Source organism: Myotis nattereri (genome assembly GCF_964212035.1).
Source record: "Myotis nattereri genome assembly, chromosome: 4".
Taxonomy (NCBI): Eukaryota; Metazoa; Chordata; class Mammalia; order Chiroptera; family Vespertilionidae; genus Myotis; species Myotis nattereri.
The window spans coordinates 66,425,624-66,443,119 of record NC_138079.1 but is presented as its reverse complement, the minus strand read 5'-3'; the positions used below and the strand labels follow the sequence as shown (position 1 = coordinate 66,443,119).

The window sequence follows — 17,496 nt, the reverse complement described above, 5'->3', positions numbered from 1 at the left end:
TAAGAAAATCCTGGGGAGGGACATCTTACCCAGCTGGGCTTAAGGGCCTCCCCCGGTCACCTGTGGCCACGGTTGTTCCCACAGGAGCCACGTGGGTGGAGAAGAGAAGGGGTAGGTCCAAAAAGAAGAGAGAAGGTATGCACTCAGCAGACCAGAACGTGGCATCACCTCATTTTCAGCCTGATGAGGGTCCTGTCACGTGGACTCCCTTGAAACTTGCTTTTTCCCCTTCACTTACGTTTTTACACATCTTTCCACGAACCCGTTGTCAGCCGCTGCAGTTTTCCTTTGGGTGGCAGTCACCGTGTATTTAAACAGCCTCCGCCTGGTGCACAGCCGTACCCGGTTTTTCACTGATGGGACGCTGCTGCCGCCACCACCCTTGTCCTCGGGCCCGCCCCTCTAGTGCCGTTGCTGTGGGACCAGGTCTAAGAAGCAGGATGTGCTGGCTCAAAAGTGACTGACGTTGCAGATGGCCACTAGCCCTCTGCGCGGGGTCAGTTACTCTGCAGCCAGGGCCTGAGAGGGCCTGTCCCCCACACCCTGCCTAAAACTGGGGCCCATCCATTTTTTTTCAATTGGGCTACTCTGTAGGCAAAACAGTACCCGTGATATTTTAATTTTTATCAATTATTAGTGATTTGAAAATCGTTTATAATGTTTCATTTCCCTAATGCCAGGGACATTGTTAGCAACAGTACAGCTGTCAGGACACACGGTGTCTATCCCGGTGTGTTCCCAGGGACCGAATCGGGAATAGGGTTTCTGTTTTACAGATGCCTGGCTTCCAGCACCATTATAGTGGCATCTTCAAAAACGGCTGCAGAAATACAGCCTCTGTCTCCTCAGTGTCTCGGTTTCTCCCGCCGTGTCTCCTTTCTGGCACCCGGCGGTTTCTGAGGACTTCGGTTATCTGGCAGCAGAGTTTCCCACGCCTGCATTTTGTTCTATGATTTTCCCTCATTTAACCTCCACTTCTCTTCCGAGAGAGTTCTGGGCATTAGAGACCTCAGAAGTGTGGATGGTGTTTAGTGCTTTGAGTCCTTCGTGACCAAGAATTGTCACGAGAGAGGAATAGAGAGACAGAGAGGCAACCTTCTTCTCGGAGGACCAGAGCCACTTAGGAGTGGCTGACGTGGCCAAGCGTCACGTGGGCCAACCCCTCCCTCCTAATACCGTCTAAGTCAGTGGTTCTCAACCTTCCTAATGCCGCGACCCTTTAGTACAGTTCCTCCTGTTGTGGTGACCCCCAACCATAAAATTATTTTCGTTGCTACCTCATATAACTGTAATTTTGCTACTGTTATGAATCGTAATATAAATATCTGATATGCAGGATGTATTTTCATTGTTACAAATTGAACATAATTAAAGCATAGTGATTAATCACAAAAACAGTATGTAATTACATATGTGTTTTCCGATGGTCTTAGGCAACCCCTGTGAAAGGGTCGTTTGACCCCCCAAAGGGGTTGCGACCCACAGGTTGAGAACCACTGGTCTAAGTGTTTAGCAAAACAGAAGGCCAGTCTCATGGCACTTTCCTTCTGAAAACAAGCTGCTCCTCACTGGGGGCCAGTAAAACGACAAAACTTCAGGAAAATTACATCCCTGGTTTTCAAGGCAAAGGAAACACCCTTCTAACTTTTTCCCAAGACAAGCTGAGGAAGCTCCAAAAAAATGATTTTTCTTCTTAAAAGCAGGCAAGGGAGTTGTCTTGAGCACAAGGATGAGACATGGTGGAGAAGGGCAGAGAGGATCATTGACATCAACGGGCTCGAGTCCACCTGCACCCACGTCCTGCTTTGGCCAGGCAGGCAGCGGGCGGGCGTCCCGGGCCTGGGCAGTGCGGCTTCCCCGGCTGCAGGCACCTGGGTGCAGTGCCCGACACAGAGCAAAGCCAGCGTGAGAGGGCTCAAGCAGAGCGTCACGGAAAGGACACCCCACGTGATCTGGCCCAGCTCCTCGCAAAACCAGAGCAAAACACAGCACCGTGCAGCTCCCCATCCTGCAGTGGGCTGGGTCTTCGTCTGCAGCCTTTCCACAGTCCCTCTCGGAGATCACGCACCGCCTCCCACCCTGCAAAGTGATTTATTCACTCTTGACTACTGAGCTCACCCAGCGTTCCGGGCGGAGAGTTAATGGATGACTTAACCCTTGCCCAGCGCGGGCACGAGCCCTCGGGAGACCGCAGCGCCTTTGTCTGCAGGAGGCCAGAGAAAAGGCCAGTGGCTTCCCTCCCACCATCGTCACGATCATATTCCGCAGTGGAACATTAAGGGCACAAAGCAGGATTGTAATTAACCTCGCCTGGTCTGCTCCCCGCTGGTGTCATGGAAGGGAGAGAGGGGAGCTGGAGGGGTGCGGGCCCGGGCACTTATCTTGAAATTCAACTTTCCCCTGGTAAAAGCATTGTAAAGCTCTGAGCTTCTGACGGGGGTAGGATCTGTGCCAGAGCTCTTCTGTTTTTTTCTGCTTTCCTTCCTCTCTGAACTCTAAACCCTTAGCAGAGATGGTAAAACAAAAGCCCTACTCTCTCCCCCCTCAACCCCCCGCCCCCGCCCCCGGCTGGGGATCAAGCCCCAGGACCCAGAGGGTTCCAGGCCACCCCAAAGCCTGCCAGCCTCTGGCCACCCTCACTCCTTGTCCACCCTCGCTCCTGTCCCCAGGTGGGTCTTGGTGGTTTCTCAAATCAGGTCAAGCACTTGCCACCTTGCTCTCCCTCAGACGGGTTTTCTGGGTAACCTGGCAGGTGTCTGACATCCCTCGTGGGAGTTCCTGGGTCTAGTGTTGGCGCGGGGTTGGGGGGCGGGGGAGGGTGGCTGTCCCCCCCCCCCCAGAACAAGTGCTCTGGGGCAGCACTCGCTGGCTCTGCCTGCTTCAGGGCCCATGTCCCTTTCCACAGGCAGGCGACGGGGATCGTGAGGGTCCCACTTCACCGCAGCCCAGAGAGCGTGTGATTTACTCTGGGCCGTGAAGCTGGGGAGTGGCGGAGGAAGTGCATTTACTCAGGTCTGTCTGGTGTCCGAGACCTGCTTGGGATCACGGGCACCCACCACAGCAGCCCAAGAGTGCAGTGGCCTCTCCCAGGAGAATTGGAGAGGGTCCCATTACCTCACAGGCTAGTGCCGATGCCCTTACCTTCGGGGTAGACCAGTTGTTTGTGGTGTTCATGAGCTCCCTGCCTGAGGAGGAAAGAGTTCTCTGACTTGTAAACAACCCCAAGCCCTAAAATGTTCTCTTCCTCTAGTGCACAACCAGCTTGATAACGTGTCTCAGGTGAGAGTGGACCAGCCCTGGGTCAACCTAGGTTATGGGAACGTTACATCTGCTGAGTTAGGGGCCTCATCACACCTGTTCTAGTGTAAGTTGAGGAGGATGGGCCTGAGCTCAGGGCAGCCAACAGCCTGTGGATGTCACTCCTTGCTCTGGACATAGCTTCTTGCAACAGGATTCTTGGGAGGACGGGTGTGGAATGAGAAGGCTGTGGCCGGAGTGCAGTCCCACCAGTTTCTAGCCTTTTGACCAGACAAGCCATTTAATGACTCTGAGCCTATTTCCAAATCTGTAATGACAGAGATGACAATGCCTACCTGGCCTGTTTTGATGGGAGCTCGGGGTGCCTCTTTGCTCTCCTGACATCTTTCCAAAGTCGGTTCCATGAGGGCCACGGCAAGCATGGGCAGGTCCAGTGCAGGTCCCGGGAAAGGGCGGTAGGTCCACACTGGCTCAGATGCCCAAGGCCTGGCTGGGTGGAGAGGGCCTCATTCTGAGCCATTGGAGATGCCTGCCCGCTGCTGGCAAAGGCCAGACCCTCCTGTATTACACTCACTATGGTTTCCATGGTACAAACCTTCGCTCTTCACTGTTGTTCCTCCTACATCTCACCCCGAGGGGACTGCTGTCAGCAGTCAGGGACACGTGTGCACATACATGTATGTATGCATACACACACAATCTATGAATCATGCCATAGGTATTCTGTTTTTCAACTTGCTTTGTTCCCTTAACACAATGGTCGGCAAACTCATTAGTCAACAGAGCCAAATATCAACAGTACGATTGAAATTTCTTTTGAGAGCCAAATTTTTTAAACTTAAACTATATAGGTAGGTACATTGTTATTAACTTAATTAGGGTACTCCTAAGGCTTAGGAAGAGCCACACTCAAGGGGCCAAAGAGCCGCATGTGGCTCGCGAGCCGCAGTTTGCCGACTGCGGCCTTAACATATCCCTTTTTTAAGTCCTGTCTACATATTCACCTATATTTATGACTCACGTGTGATTTTTACCCTATTTCCTCACTTAAAACATCTCCACCATTGTCGTAATTACTACTCTAATGTCTACATAATTTCCCCTTTTTTTGCTGTGTACTGACTCACTAAATCCTCTATTCCATGAAACACCTTTGTGTGTATCTCATTGCTTTTGTGGAATTACTTCCTTAGGATTCACTCCTAGGGCCCGCACTGTTGTGCTAAAGGGTATAAATCTGTTATTTTTCACATTCATTTCCTAAAAGGTGTTATCAATTTACTATGCCATGAAGAATGCCTTTTCCCCCCTGGACTGCCACCTAAATATTGTTGGAGAGACGGGGTGTGGAGAAGAGCGAGGAGAAAGGGCCTGGTAGTGGTGACTTGAAAATGTGATGGCTTCTCCCTGTCTGTCTTCTCAGCACGACCAGCTCCACGGCCAGCAGCTGCGACACGGAGTTCACGAAGGAGGACGAGCAGAGGCTGAAGGACTACATCCAGCAGCTCAAGAACGACAGGGCGGCGGTCAAGCTGACCATGCTGGAGCTGGAGAGCATCCACATCGACCCTCTCAGCTACGATGTCAAGCCCCGGGGAGACAGCCAGCGGCTGGACCTCGAGAATGCGGTGCTGATGCAGGAGCTGATGGCCATGAAGGTATGGGGTGGGGGGAGGGTTCGAGAACTCTGTTCCCGTTTACTCCACTGTCATCGGGAGCAGGAGAGAAAGGCCCCTGAGACAGGTCAGCTGATGATGAGAAGTCAGCCCTTTCCTGCTCAGAAGCCTCTCCCCAGGGGAACCCCAGCGCCTTGTAGATACGGACAGTTCCAGTCAGGGGCTCCCTTGGCCGGGGGTGCTCCTGGAGGGGTGAGCTGGCCGCCTCGTTCCCCAGGAGAAGCCACCTCAGACCTCTGCAGCTGGAGCAGCCTCTGAGGCCAGCGAGCAGGGCAAGGCGGAGGGCAGAACTTGGATGAGAGCAGTTTCCTGACACCCTTGTCCTTTGGGTGCTGCGTGGACCCTGCTCGGATCACAACACCCGCCGGCGCGGTTTGCTGGGGCTGCCCAGTTAGTGTTTCCTGGTGGATCTCCGGCAGTGCATCCTGGCTGAGGCGGCGTCTCTGGGGCAGGGGGTGCTTTCTGGGACAGCGGGTGCCCCTCTCCAGGAAGTGTTGGTTAAGCGGCCGCCCTTCAGCAGTGCACATTGCTCATTTCCAGCCAGGGGTGCCAGGCACAGCCTTCACCCACAACGTGCTCTCAGGAGGCAGCTCTGGTACGATAAAGATTCAATCTGGGATGTCTTCCCAGTTCTTGGCACGGAGCTTGGAATTTCCTGAGGGACAGGAGGGTCTTGGTTAAGTCATGAGGCGACGTGGAAGGCCCCCCGATAGCTTCAGGACGGAGGTGGTCGCCATACGGACCACGCACGTGATGAGCGGGTTGACACTTTCAGCCTCTTGACCTCCAGGGAGGGGAGGAGAGCTGGAGATTGTATGCCATTGTGTGGCCAATGGTTTAGTCAACCAGATCATGACACCCCGATGAGAACACTGCTACTTGAAAAATAAAATGTGGACACATCATGGAAATTTTCTAGAAGAGCAGAAATTATAGAAAGCTTGGAGAGAAGCGCCCCATCAGACCCTGATGGGGGCAGTTGTTGCCAGCGTCTGGCCCAGCCCCCAGCATCAAGTCGGCGCCCCTCCCCGCGTGTCCCAGGGTGTGTGCGAGGACTCGCTCACCATCCCAGCTCTGGCAGAAGATAAGGTTGCATTTCCCCATTTCATTCCAGACTCGCTGCTGAGAAACTCGAGTTTCCTGGGGGTTTTACTTCTTGTGTATGATCTTTCATGAACACCTTTTCATTTCCAGTGATTCACTCGGCTCCTTTTCAGACCCACTCCTCTTTCTTTAAATATCCTGTCCTCATTACAATTCCTCTTCCTTTATCCCTTTGTTTTAAATATTTATTTTCTAGTTTTTCACTTGTTAGTTCTGGTTCTTACAAATGCTGCTTCTGCTTTAACCCGACTCACTTCCACTTTCTGTGTTTGGGGGAGAACGTTTGCACCAGCTCATCTTTGGTGACGCTGTGTCTGCCGTGGGTCCTCGGGCCCCGGGGGTAAGTGTCCTGGCTGGTGGTTCTGCGCTTAGATGTGTTGGGACCTGAGAGCACGAGAGGTTAGGTTCCTTTTGTTACATGTTTGGCTTAGGATTCCTGTTCCGCGTCCACGCGTGGCCCAGTGGCGGTTCTGATTCCTCCGAGGCTTCTCTTTCTCTCCCACCCAGAGCCAGGGCAGCGGCCAGGTCTCCTGCCGCACCTCTGGAAAGGAAACTTCCTCGTCTCTGATTCTAGGCCGCCCTCTGAGTCCTGGCGTGTCGGGTCTCAGTCCTGGCTCTGCCCTGCCCTTGAGTGGGTGCTACAAGCCCAGGTCCCGGGCCTCCATCTGGGCTGAGCTCCGTTGCCAGCACAGTGGCCGCCTTACCTTTCCCCGCAGGCGTTTCCTCTCCCATCGCCGGCACCCACCTTTCCTTCTTCCAGGCTTGCCTTCACATTTGTGCTGGATCTGACTGTCCACGTTAGCTCAGTGTGCAGAGTTCCCAGGACCTTCAGAATCCTGTGCTTTTGGCAAAAGATTAGAAGGGCTCAGTGTATGAAAACCCTTCATTCTGGTGTTATGTCTCATCTTCAGGAAAGGTTTGGCATCTCCTCTTGGGTAGTCGCTGAGCACATTGCCTTCTCCGTGTCTAATGGCCCCCAGTCCTGAGTATTATAAGCTGTGATGGGTGCCCGCTAGGTTCCCCCCCGGGGCTGGTGTATCCAGAGCAGCGCACCAGGCGTGAGGCTTATCATCTCAGGTGAGGGTGACTCCGGGGTGACTTGAGTCAGTGACCGTGGCGAATCCCTGTCAAGGCAGTGACTCAGCATTGGGAAGACTCCCTTTAAGTAAGGTCATGGAGGCAGCTGGGGAGCCTGGTGGTCATGTGATGGTGGGCACGGGCTAGAGCTTGGTGGCTAGGAGCCTGGGTTCTGAGCAGATGGCCTGGCTTCACACGCTGGCCCACAGTTCACCCAGTGGGTGCATTCCCTCTGTGTGCCTCATTGTTCCATCCATAAATGGAGAGACTCATAATACCTACCGGAGGTTGGAAGGATTAAATGACTTACTTTGTATGAACATCTAAAGCAGTGGTTCTCAACCTTCCTAATGCCGCGACCCTTTAATACAGTTCCTCATGTGGTGGTGACCCCCAAACATAAAATTATTTTCGTTGCTACTTCATAACTGTAATTTTGCTACTTGTTATGAATCGTAATGTAAATATCTGATAGGCAGGATGTATTTTCATTGTTACAAATTGAACATAATTAAAGCATAGTGATTAATCACAAAAACAGTAAATAATTATTTATGTGTTTTCTGATGGTCTTAGGAGACCCCTGTGAAAGGGTCATTCAACCCCCAAAGGGGTCGTGACCCACAGATTGAGAACCGCTGATCTATACGGTGTTTCGTGCTCACCAAATACGGGTGCTTATCATTGTTGTCAGGCTCTTGGTCCCAGCAGGGCACTGTCCCATTTTGGAGTCACACTTAATCTCCACAAAAAACTCTACTCTGGGTTCTCTAAGATACTTTGAGACGTTACTCATCAGTAAGTCACCGATGAAGGACTCTGTTTCTGTTGCTTTCATTTGGGGGCGATATCATTGCCAGGGGCGCTCCCTTCCTGTCTGACTCAGGTACAGGGCACCAAGGTTGCCATCAGGGGTGAACAAATATGTGGGTTGGTGCCTTGGAAAATGGCAAAGCAGATCCTATGTTTTATGGGCGACCCTCCTGTCTAACCTCTCTGACCGCTTAGTCTCTGCACACTGGAAGATTGGGCCCCACCCAGGCAGCAGAGCCCTTTGCAGGGGGCAGGGACGGCATCTGTTAGAAAGTTTCTCCTCGTGGTGACCAGAATCTGCTTGCCTGGATCTTCTGTTCAGTCATCTCAATTCTGGTCCATAGGGGGCAGCGCGGGGCTTGTCTACAGGGCAGTCCTTCACATGCCCTGGGACAGCTGTCATTCTCCTCCCCGCCCTTGTCCCCAGTGCAAGGGAATAGCTACCGCGGGTCCATGCTTATAGCCGCAGACCCTCTCACTTGCCTGCCTTCCCCCGCTCTGTGTCCATCTGTAGGAGGAGATGGCTGAGCTGAAGGCCCAGCTCTACCTGCTGGAGAAGGAGAAGAAGGCCCTGGAGCTGAAGCTGAGCACGCGGGAGGCCCAGGAGCAGGCCTACCTGGTGCACATCGAGCACCTGAAGTCCGAGGTGGAGGAGCACAAGGAGCAGCGCATGCGGTCCCTCAGCTCCACCAGCAGCGGCGGCAAAGACAAGCCTGGCAAGGTAGGGCCAGAGGGCTCGGGACCCCCAGGGCTCGGGCCTCACTTCCTGCCCCCTTCCCACCACTCCCTGCCATGTGGGCAGGGCCCTGGGCCTCGCTTTCCTTACTGGCGTAGGACCTGCAGGCCCTTCTAGTTACCTAGCAAATGCTGGCTCCTCCTGCCCTCGGCTTGTTTCAGGGCATATGGGACTGCTGGTCTAAGGAGCGGCGGCTTCTCACAGCCCGCATGTTGCGGGGGGAACGGTCGTGCCCCTGGGACAGAAGCCACTTGCTGATGCCATGTGGCCATGAACTGTCACCCCCTAAACAGCTAAGACTTTGGAGCCTGCTGCCCAACGTGCCACAGCTGCACCCTGCTCTCCTCTCCCTCCTCAGGAGCCGGGGAGTCCGTAACGTGGCTCCAGCGGAATTGTGACTTGGTCCTGGCCAGGCGCTGGGGGCAATTCCGGGTTTATACTCCAGTGGGGGACACTGTGGAGCAAATAGAGGATCCTAGCACAGTGACAAAATGTCCCAGTGGGGGGGGTCGCTCCCACGTGTGCTGGGAGGCCGCAGCCTAGATGCGGAATCGGGTTTGGGGGTTCGGGACCAGTTTCCTGAGCTGAGACCCTGTGGAGAGTGGGATGAAGAGGGTTGGGGGGGGGAAGCAAGTCCACTCCAGGTGATGGAGTGCCTGGAGGGGAGAGGGATGGACACGTTGGCTGCAGACCCAGCCGCTGTGCTCTCCCAGGACAGTGAGGAATCGCTGGAGGGTTTGCCCCGGGGGTGGCACAGCGTGGGCTTTGGGAAGGTCACCTGGCTTGCCAGTGCACCATGCAGCTTCTGCCCCTCTGGGCAGGGCCTGGCAGTGCTGTTATTAGAGTAGGCCCGGCTCGGGGAGCTGGTTTCCTGTTCCATGCCTACGACGTGAAACTCTCTGTGCAACCCTGTTTGTTAGCAGTCACCTGGGGACAGAGCCCGAGAGACAGAGCCCCAGTGTGTGAGCTCTCAGGGTGTGGTGGGAACGGCTCTCGGGGTCCTGCCAGAAGCCCACAGAGCCTTTTCCCCTCCTTCCTGGTATTTATTTTGACTGAGGGAAGCACTGTTTTGTGGAATGGCTTCAAAGTACAGACGTCTCTTTGGTGGAAAAGGCCAGATGATTTTTTTTTTAACATTAAGGAGCATATAAAAGTATGTTGTTCAGGTAATGAAGCTAGAGTAAGCTGATTCTCTTGTCCTTCAAATATTGGAACCATTTACAGTTTCAATAGAATCTCCCTTCTGGGCTATTCATTTCCTTATTTGTTGGTAGATGAAGCAGACTGTCCAGAGCCAGGGTTGGAGAACTGTAAGGAGTCAGTCAATCCTTCAGCGTGTTCGAGCCCCACAGACTCAGCTGCACCTCCTTATCGTGGCCACTGAAGAATTGCAGTGCGAAGGCAGAGACTAAGGGCAGCAAACGGTGTGGCGGGGTCCTGTTAACACTTCATTTACGGACTCTGAAATGTGAATTTCATACGAATTCTACACATCACAAAATATTTTCTCAATCTTTTGACGTGATTTTAAAACAATTCTAAAGCTGTGGGCCTTATAAAAACAGGTGGCAAGACAGATTTGGGTCCAGGACATCACTCTTGCTCTGTAGATAGGGTCCCTGTTGAAAGACTTCCCCCAGACAACAAGCTGGAACAAGTCTCACCCAAGTTAGGGCGTTAGGTCTTTGCACTTCTTGTCTCTCTGCAACAGATACTACCGCGCGTGTTCCGGGAGAGGCACGGGGCGAGACAAAGCTGTCCCTGTCTTTAGGAGTCTTAGGAAATGTTCACATCAACGGGAGCTGACATACAAAAAGGGAGGCTGCTGCAATCTCCCAGCGCCCATGGCCTGGGGTGGAGGGGGGGGGGGGGACTGGGTCTGCAGGACTGCGAGAGGGAGGGAGAGCCGTGCAGGTGGAGGGCCAGGTAGAGGGAGGGGACCCCCTGGGTGTGGTGGCGTTTCTATATCTGAGGGCTGAGGGAAACACAGAGCCCTCCCGTCGTCTGGATTTCCAGCACCAAATTCGCACTTCTGTGCAGCTCTCATCCCAGCACCATGCAACTCTGTTCACATCAGGTAAACGAACACCTACAGCGATCACAGGTGTTTTCTTCGCCAGCCTGGGGTGCTGTAGGTGCTCAGTAAAGGTCTGTTGAGCAAACCATCAGATGAGCACCCTCCCCAGGCCACTGTCCTGTGCAGCGTGGCTGCGGCTCTGTTAGAGCCCGCGGACGGGTGTGATGCTGTTGGAGGAATAGTGTGACTGTAGGATGTGGGAGTTCATTTGGTTTGGAGATGCCAGGGTCCCGGTCAGATCTATCACATGGGAGGGTGCACTCCTGCTTTCCTCCTCCTCTCTGGGTTGCCTAGGGATTACACTGACCTCGCTAAGGCTCCTAACGGTGGAGAAGACTGGTGCTCTCCCAGGAGAAGTGGGGCTGGGGGAGGATTCTCACCTGCTGTTCCCACTTGTCTCCATGAGTACGAGAGGCTGGCTCAGTGGTGAAGAGCCCTGATTGGCAGCCCCCGACCTGGGTTGGGATCCTCATTTCTCCCTGTCTTGGCTGGAGACTTGGGGCAGTGTGACCTCGGCCTTCGTTTCCTCCTGGGTAGCATGGGGATCATGAGAGCACCTACCTCAGAGTATCACCATGATGACTAAGTGAGAGGATATGTGTGTGGCCACTTAGACCAGTGCCTGGCTCCCAGGGAGCGCTCCGAGCCCACAGGGAGTGGTCGGCACCCACGGCCAGCCTGCGGAGGTCGGAGGTCATGGCCACCTAGGGCAGAATTGTCACTTCCCATTGGCTCCAGGTCTAACAGGCATGTGCTTGCTGTTCTCAGGAGTGTGCTGACGCTGCCTCCCCAGCTCTCTCACTGGCCGAACTCAGGACCACGTACAGCGACAGTGAGCTGGCTGCAGAGTTCACCAGTGCCATCCGTCGGTAAGCACCCTTCCCCGGACCCCAACAACCACTGATTCTGGGAGCGACGCTTTACTCCTTCTCTTGCTGCTCAGGCCAGCATCCGGGATCAGGAAGGCAGAGCTTCAGCTATGTCACCATGGGGTTTGGCTCGCAAGTTGAGTTTCCTTTCAGTAATGAAACCTGTCTTCTCTTTAGTGATGGGTCCTCCCTCTGTCCGGTCCTTGCAGGTGAGACGTGGAGAGCCCATGTGGGCACCAGACCTTCCAGAGGGGGAGTGACGGGCGAGGGTGTAGGTGTCACCTGCAAATGGAGAATGTCCCTTTCACTGCTTCTTTGTTGTGTTGTTGCCTTGGCTGGAACCGTCGGGATGGTGTTCAGCGGCGACGATGGAAACGGGCATCTTGGCCCTGTTTGCAGCTTCAGTGGGAATGCTGCCTCCGCAGAGCCGCTCCTTCCCGCCAGCGGCCCCGTTAGTTCAGCTCTGGGCATTTTGGTGACGATCTCTGTCATCTCTCTAGTGCTGTGCTGTCCTCCTCAGGAGAGTTATTATGCGGATTCTATAAGGCTACTTTGCCTGCTGTATTGACAGTTTCCTCACATCACATTCTCCTTAGAGTTGAGTTTGGTGACTCTCTTGGGGTTGGTTCACAAGCTCACGTTCTCGGGGCCCCTAGCAGCTCCTTAGGCGGCATCTCTGACCCTGGCCCCTCCCGTCCGCTGCCAGCACCTGAGGCTAGAGCCCGCGGGGCCCCGCCTTCCCTTGCAGTCTGTGCTGTGGTTTCCTTTTTCGAGAAGAATGAACGTCTTCCTTGCCTTTTCTATGATTGCTCGTCATCTCTGGTATAGAAAGAACACTCCTTTCTAACATGTTCAGGGATTTTTTAAAAACACATTTCCCATCCTTTCTGGGGTTTGGGATGAGAGGGAAGGCAGGCTAAGGGCACAGCCTGCGGCCCTGACCCAGCTGGGCAGTTTAGTTTACTGCGTGGCCTCCAGGCCAACAGTGGACGGCAGGAAGGCTGCCTCATGGGAACTTCATTACCCCCGACTCACTGTGCCTTTCGTCTTTCCTTCCAACTTACACTCGCCCTGGTTTTACGCTGCCAGTGCCTCTGGCCATGTGGTTCGATTGTAACTGCTTGGGTTGAGGTGGGGAGAGAAGCATCCCGGGAGAACTCTCAGCGATTCGACAGCTTCCTGTGCCAGCAGCATGGGGGCAGACCCACTGCCTCTTCCCACTGGGGGCCTGTGCATATGGTGTCCGTCCGCTAAGCCCCTTCATTTCTTAAATTTTCCAAACCTCAGAGGCGTTTGCGGGCACAGGAGGATGCAGGTTCTGCTGACTCCATGCAGAGATCCCATGTACTCGGTCGGCACAGTGGGTTTCCAATAAGCAGCCTTACGTTGGTTAGCATGGACTTCTTATCAGGACCCAAGTAGATGGAGCCAGGACAGAACCCACAGGGCCACAGGAAAAAGAGCAGTCACGTGATTGTATGGTAAATAGAGCTCAAAAATGGGAATAATCATTTCATGAGTTTATATAATGCAGACACCTGAGGGCTAAGGCTTGGGGATGTTTTTATTGTTAAAAATCAAGTGGAAACTAACACCTTCTTTGAAGGAATTAAACCACTGAGCTAGTGGTTGAAGTCAGTTGAGGGAAACTTCCCAGCATTTTCAGAAACATTTCTCCCTTAAAAAAGGAATCTGTGGGCCCGGGCATCCAGATTCAAGATGTATCATGCCGTGTTTGAGCATGTTATATGATTCTATTTATTTGTATCTTTTTCCAAAATATTAAATAATAGATTACAATGAATAATTTGGAGGAAATGACAAGGTGCTATGATGTTACAACTCTGAGACATTTGCTTAGGTGGGTGGGCCTCTCAGAGGAGATGACCTTTAAGCTGAGATGAGGAAGAAAAGTAGCTGAATGGAGGAAATACATTCCACACGGAGGGAAAGAGCTCACTGTGTTAAGAATTGATGGCATTCCTGCCTGCAAGAGGGAGAGGGTGCCAAAACCTGGGTAGGCAGGAGGCAGGTCATGTAGGGCCTTATAGGTCAAAGTAAGACCACAGACTTCATTCCAGCTGCAGGCAGAAGGCACTGACGGGCAGTCGTCATATTAAAAAGTTCTTCTGGGTGCTCAGTGAAAACCAGACTAGTGTGCAAAGGGGCAGCGAGAAACTATTAGGAGGCTCTGTGGTCACTCAGGGGAGAAATGATGGCCCCTGGGTGGGTGTGGTAAGTGGAGTTTTGTTAAGTGGGGTTTGCTATTGAAGGGATGAGGAGATCCAGGGCAAGGGAGGAGCAACGGCTGACTCCACCAGTGTAGCAAGTGGGCGAATGGTGTTGCCATTTGCTAACAAGGGACGAAGAGTGATTTGGGAGAGCATCTCAGAATCCCACCTTAGACGTGTTAAATTGAAGATGCCTGTGAAGCAGAGATGTCAAATAGACAAGTCCAGAGGCCCAAGGAGAGGCCAGAGATAAAGATTTAAGAGTTTTTAGAAAAATAAATGGGAATGGGGAGAAGAAACAGTAAGCTACAAAATATGGTCCAAGCCCAGGTCTTCCATACGCTGAGTATTTAGGGTCGGAGCAGAGAGCGAGGAGTCAGTGCAGGAGCCTGGGGAACAGCAGTGAGCCAGGAAACCCAGGCACTCCAGAGGAAAACGATGCTCGGGGAGAGGAGACGGCCCGACGGGGAGTTCAGGACAGTGGAAACTTTGGATGTGGCAGCGCCGAGATCGTTGGTCACCTCATGAGCAGTTTCAGTGGAGACAGAGCCAGGCAGGGTTAACAGGTACAAGGAAGGTGGGGAAGAGGAACTGCACATGCAGACAATCCTCTCAGTGACTAATTCCGTGTAATGAGCAATTGCTAAGAAATTCCAGGCCTTGTGGCTGCATGGCTGTGACTCCCTGCGGTCTGGTCTGATTACAGCAACTCTGAGAGGTTCCTGGTGGCTGCAGAGCCACTCACTACCTCATCAAGCCCGAGCTCTGGCCCGGGTGACTCCCCCAGCTGCTCATTGGGACTTTGTGATTAAAGGAGTGCAGCTGGCCTTTTATTTCAGGGAGAGTGCCACCTCCTCCCTGATTGCTCGGAGAGCTCTGCCCCAGGCTCCCCAGGCACAGTGACCAGCATGGCCGGCCGCAGAGGTCTGTGTGGCCCGGTGTCCTGCCCAGCTCACTTTACTGGCGAGTCACCTGGTTTTTCTCATCACGTGCAGACGCCCACCAGGAGTCTGCCTCACATCCCCTGCCTAAAATCGTGTTTCACTTAAAAAGAAGAGCACCTCCCTGTCTGTGTGGTTAGAGTAAGATTCATAGGACCTTTTGTGACCAGAAATAACCTTCATTTTTGGTGGAGCGGGATCACCTGTACCTGAAATCCATGTGCGTGCTGGTGACGTGGGTGTGCCTGGTCAGTGTGGTCCAGGACTGTCTTTGTACTTGGTGATACAGGCGTGTATCTTGCATGCTTGCACTACTGGGAGTAAAGAAGCAGGGAGGTGAGGATGGGATCACACAGTTCTGGGCATTCGAGAAAACCGTTTATGAATGTGTTACTATCGAGGGAGCAGACGGAGCATGTGTTTAATTTTTACTTTCTCATCTTTGTGGGGCCTGTGGAAGTACCTTATCTGGACAAACTTAACAGATTCTTCCTTAGCTGAAGGCCAAGCAGATTTGAACTAGAAACCGGACAGAACTGGACATGAATGGTTGAGGTTCCAAAGCGACGTAGGACTAGCAGGCTTCTGGCTCCTACCCGGGTTGTCCTTTGAGAATCCGAGGAAGGCTGTACTTCATACTGTAGAAGGTGTGCCTGTGCGCGTAATCATGCCTATAGACGGAGTTCCAAGACCACATGCAGCTCATCCACAGACCCATGCAGTTTCCCAAACTTGCCTGATAATAAGAATCATCAAGGGCACTTCTTAAACTGCAATTCCTAAACCTCAGCCCAAACCTACTGCATCAGAATCCAGGGACGCGCCCAGTACTGTGACTGTAAACAGTGCTCTGGAGCTAGTAAATCACTCCAAGCCACGTGTGTCATTGTAAGTTTTCCAGTGGCCACACTTAGAACTGCAAGAAAATGGTGACGTTAACTTCAATAACAGCCCAATATATCCAAAATATCACCATTTCAACATATAATCAGTATTTTTTAAATTATTGCAATATTTTAGCACCACCCCCCCCCCACCCCCCGTTTAAATCTTCAAATCCTGGTGTGGATTTTGTACTTTCAGCACATCCATTTTGGACTCACCACATTTCTAGTGCTCAAATGCCCACCCGTACTGTGGGTCTAGAGCTGTTCCATCTCAGTATTTTAGTGTTTGTTTCAGTCCAAATGAGCAACAATGGGGACAGGACTTTGACTGCAGGCTCCTGCCTCACTCAAAGGAAAACAGATAAAGTAGCCCGCATTTGAGGTTTCAACGTGAGGGTCAACCTGCCTTTATTAATCTTTAGAGGCCCCCTGCACAAAATTCATGCATGGTGGGGTGGGGGGTAGGCCTCAGCCTGGCCTGTGCCCTCGAGCCATCTGGGACCTCTCTGATAGGGTCTCTAGGCCTGGCTGGTGATCAGGGCCTACTGGGGCTTTCCTTCAGCAGCACCCCCCCCCCCCCCGCAGCTGGCCCCGCCCCGACTGCTTGCCATCTGTGCGGTGTTCCCCCCCCACCTCCCCAGTCGCCTCCCAACAGGCATGGGCCTCCCTCTGCTGGGCAATCATGGGGCGATGGCAGGGCCCCCGACCAATCGCATCACACCCGCCTTGGCTGGCCTGACGCCAGTGCGTGTCATAGCGTGGTTGTCTGGAAGGTTGTCCAGACCATCCTTCTGCTGTTCGGTCGTTCGGTAATTTGCATATTATGCTTTATTATAGCTAACTGGCATCCTAATTCTGTCCCATAGTTCATAGCAGTTCCCTCCCATCCCTGAGGCCTAGGAGTTCTTATAGAGGCAGTTCTCAGCTTCCGGCAGTGGCTCCCCTCCGCCACCCTACCTGGGGTTGGGCAGCGTCTGTGAGGGCCTCTTGGGCCTCCCTGGGTTCTGGTGTCTCAGCGGCCTGGGTACTAGGGAAGGAAGCCCTTTGTTTTGTTGGGGAGCTGGGGGTCCCATATTCTCCCAGTATGCAGGGTAGGGCAGGGATATGGATGTCACCAAGGGGGGAGGGGAGGGATGAAGATGAAGGAGGAGGGGTAGAGAATAATGGTATTGCTCTGAGCAGATTTTCTTGTGAATTTATTGAGTTCGTGGGGACATTTTTAATTCTTGTCATAATTTTGTTCCATCTGCACTATTAATCAACTTTAGAATGAAAAGGTATCAAAACAGTAACAAAATGCAGGAGAAATAACCCTTCCCTGTTTTTTAAAATTATTTTAATTACTTTAGCCAGAGGGAAGGGGGGAAATCTTTCATGTTCTTCTAACCTTCCTCAGCCCTGCAGGAAGGCTAAGGAGAATGGTTAGGGAAGGAAGGAGGGAGGGAGATATCCTCCCTAGACACCGGTCACCCTTCTGGTAGGAAACAGTGCCACTCTCAGATTCCTGTAGGAATTGCAACCCAATTTCCTGGTAGCTGCCAGGGCCCCAGAGAAACCCGCCTTCCCCAGCAGGTGGGACCCACTTTGCTGCAAGGCTCTGTGGGGGTCCTTGGTGGGAGGGAGGCCTCCCTGGAGAATGATGAGGGGCCGGTGGCCTGGCTTCACTTTGAAAGATCTTTCCCCTTCAACCTCACTCACAAAGCAGGCCAGGGGTTTTGTGTAGCAATTCCTCTATTAACTGTTTGGGAAGCTTGACTGGCACTGATAGTAGCTGGAGGCAGAAACATAAGATTAGAGCACCACTGAACCATCTCCTGGGTCCTCCCC

The 17,496-nt window shown here is 53.0% G+C and overlaps 1 protein-coding gene across 2 annotated transcripts in view; it reads left to right on the top strand.

The window, feature by feature from the left end:
• Positions 1–17,496, top strand: part of MCC (MCC regulator of WNT signaling pathway) — a gene marked incomplete at both ends in the record, with an annotated part of 360,779 nt that overhangs the window by 339,851 nt on the left and 3,432 nt on the right. For both annotated transcript variants that reach the window (XM_081088810.1, XM_081088811.1), the window contains 3 exons: positions 4,682–4,916; positions 8,443–8,649; positions 11,510–11,610. In XM_081088810.1, coding sequence (XP_080944936.1) covers positions 4,682–4,916; positions 8,443–8,649; positions 11,510–11,610 — 543 coding nt within the window. The remainder of the gene's footprint in view (positions 1–4,681; positions 4,917–8,442; positions 8,650–11,509; positions 11,611–17,496) is intronic.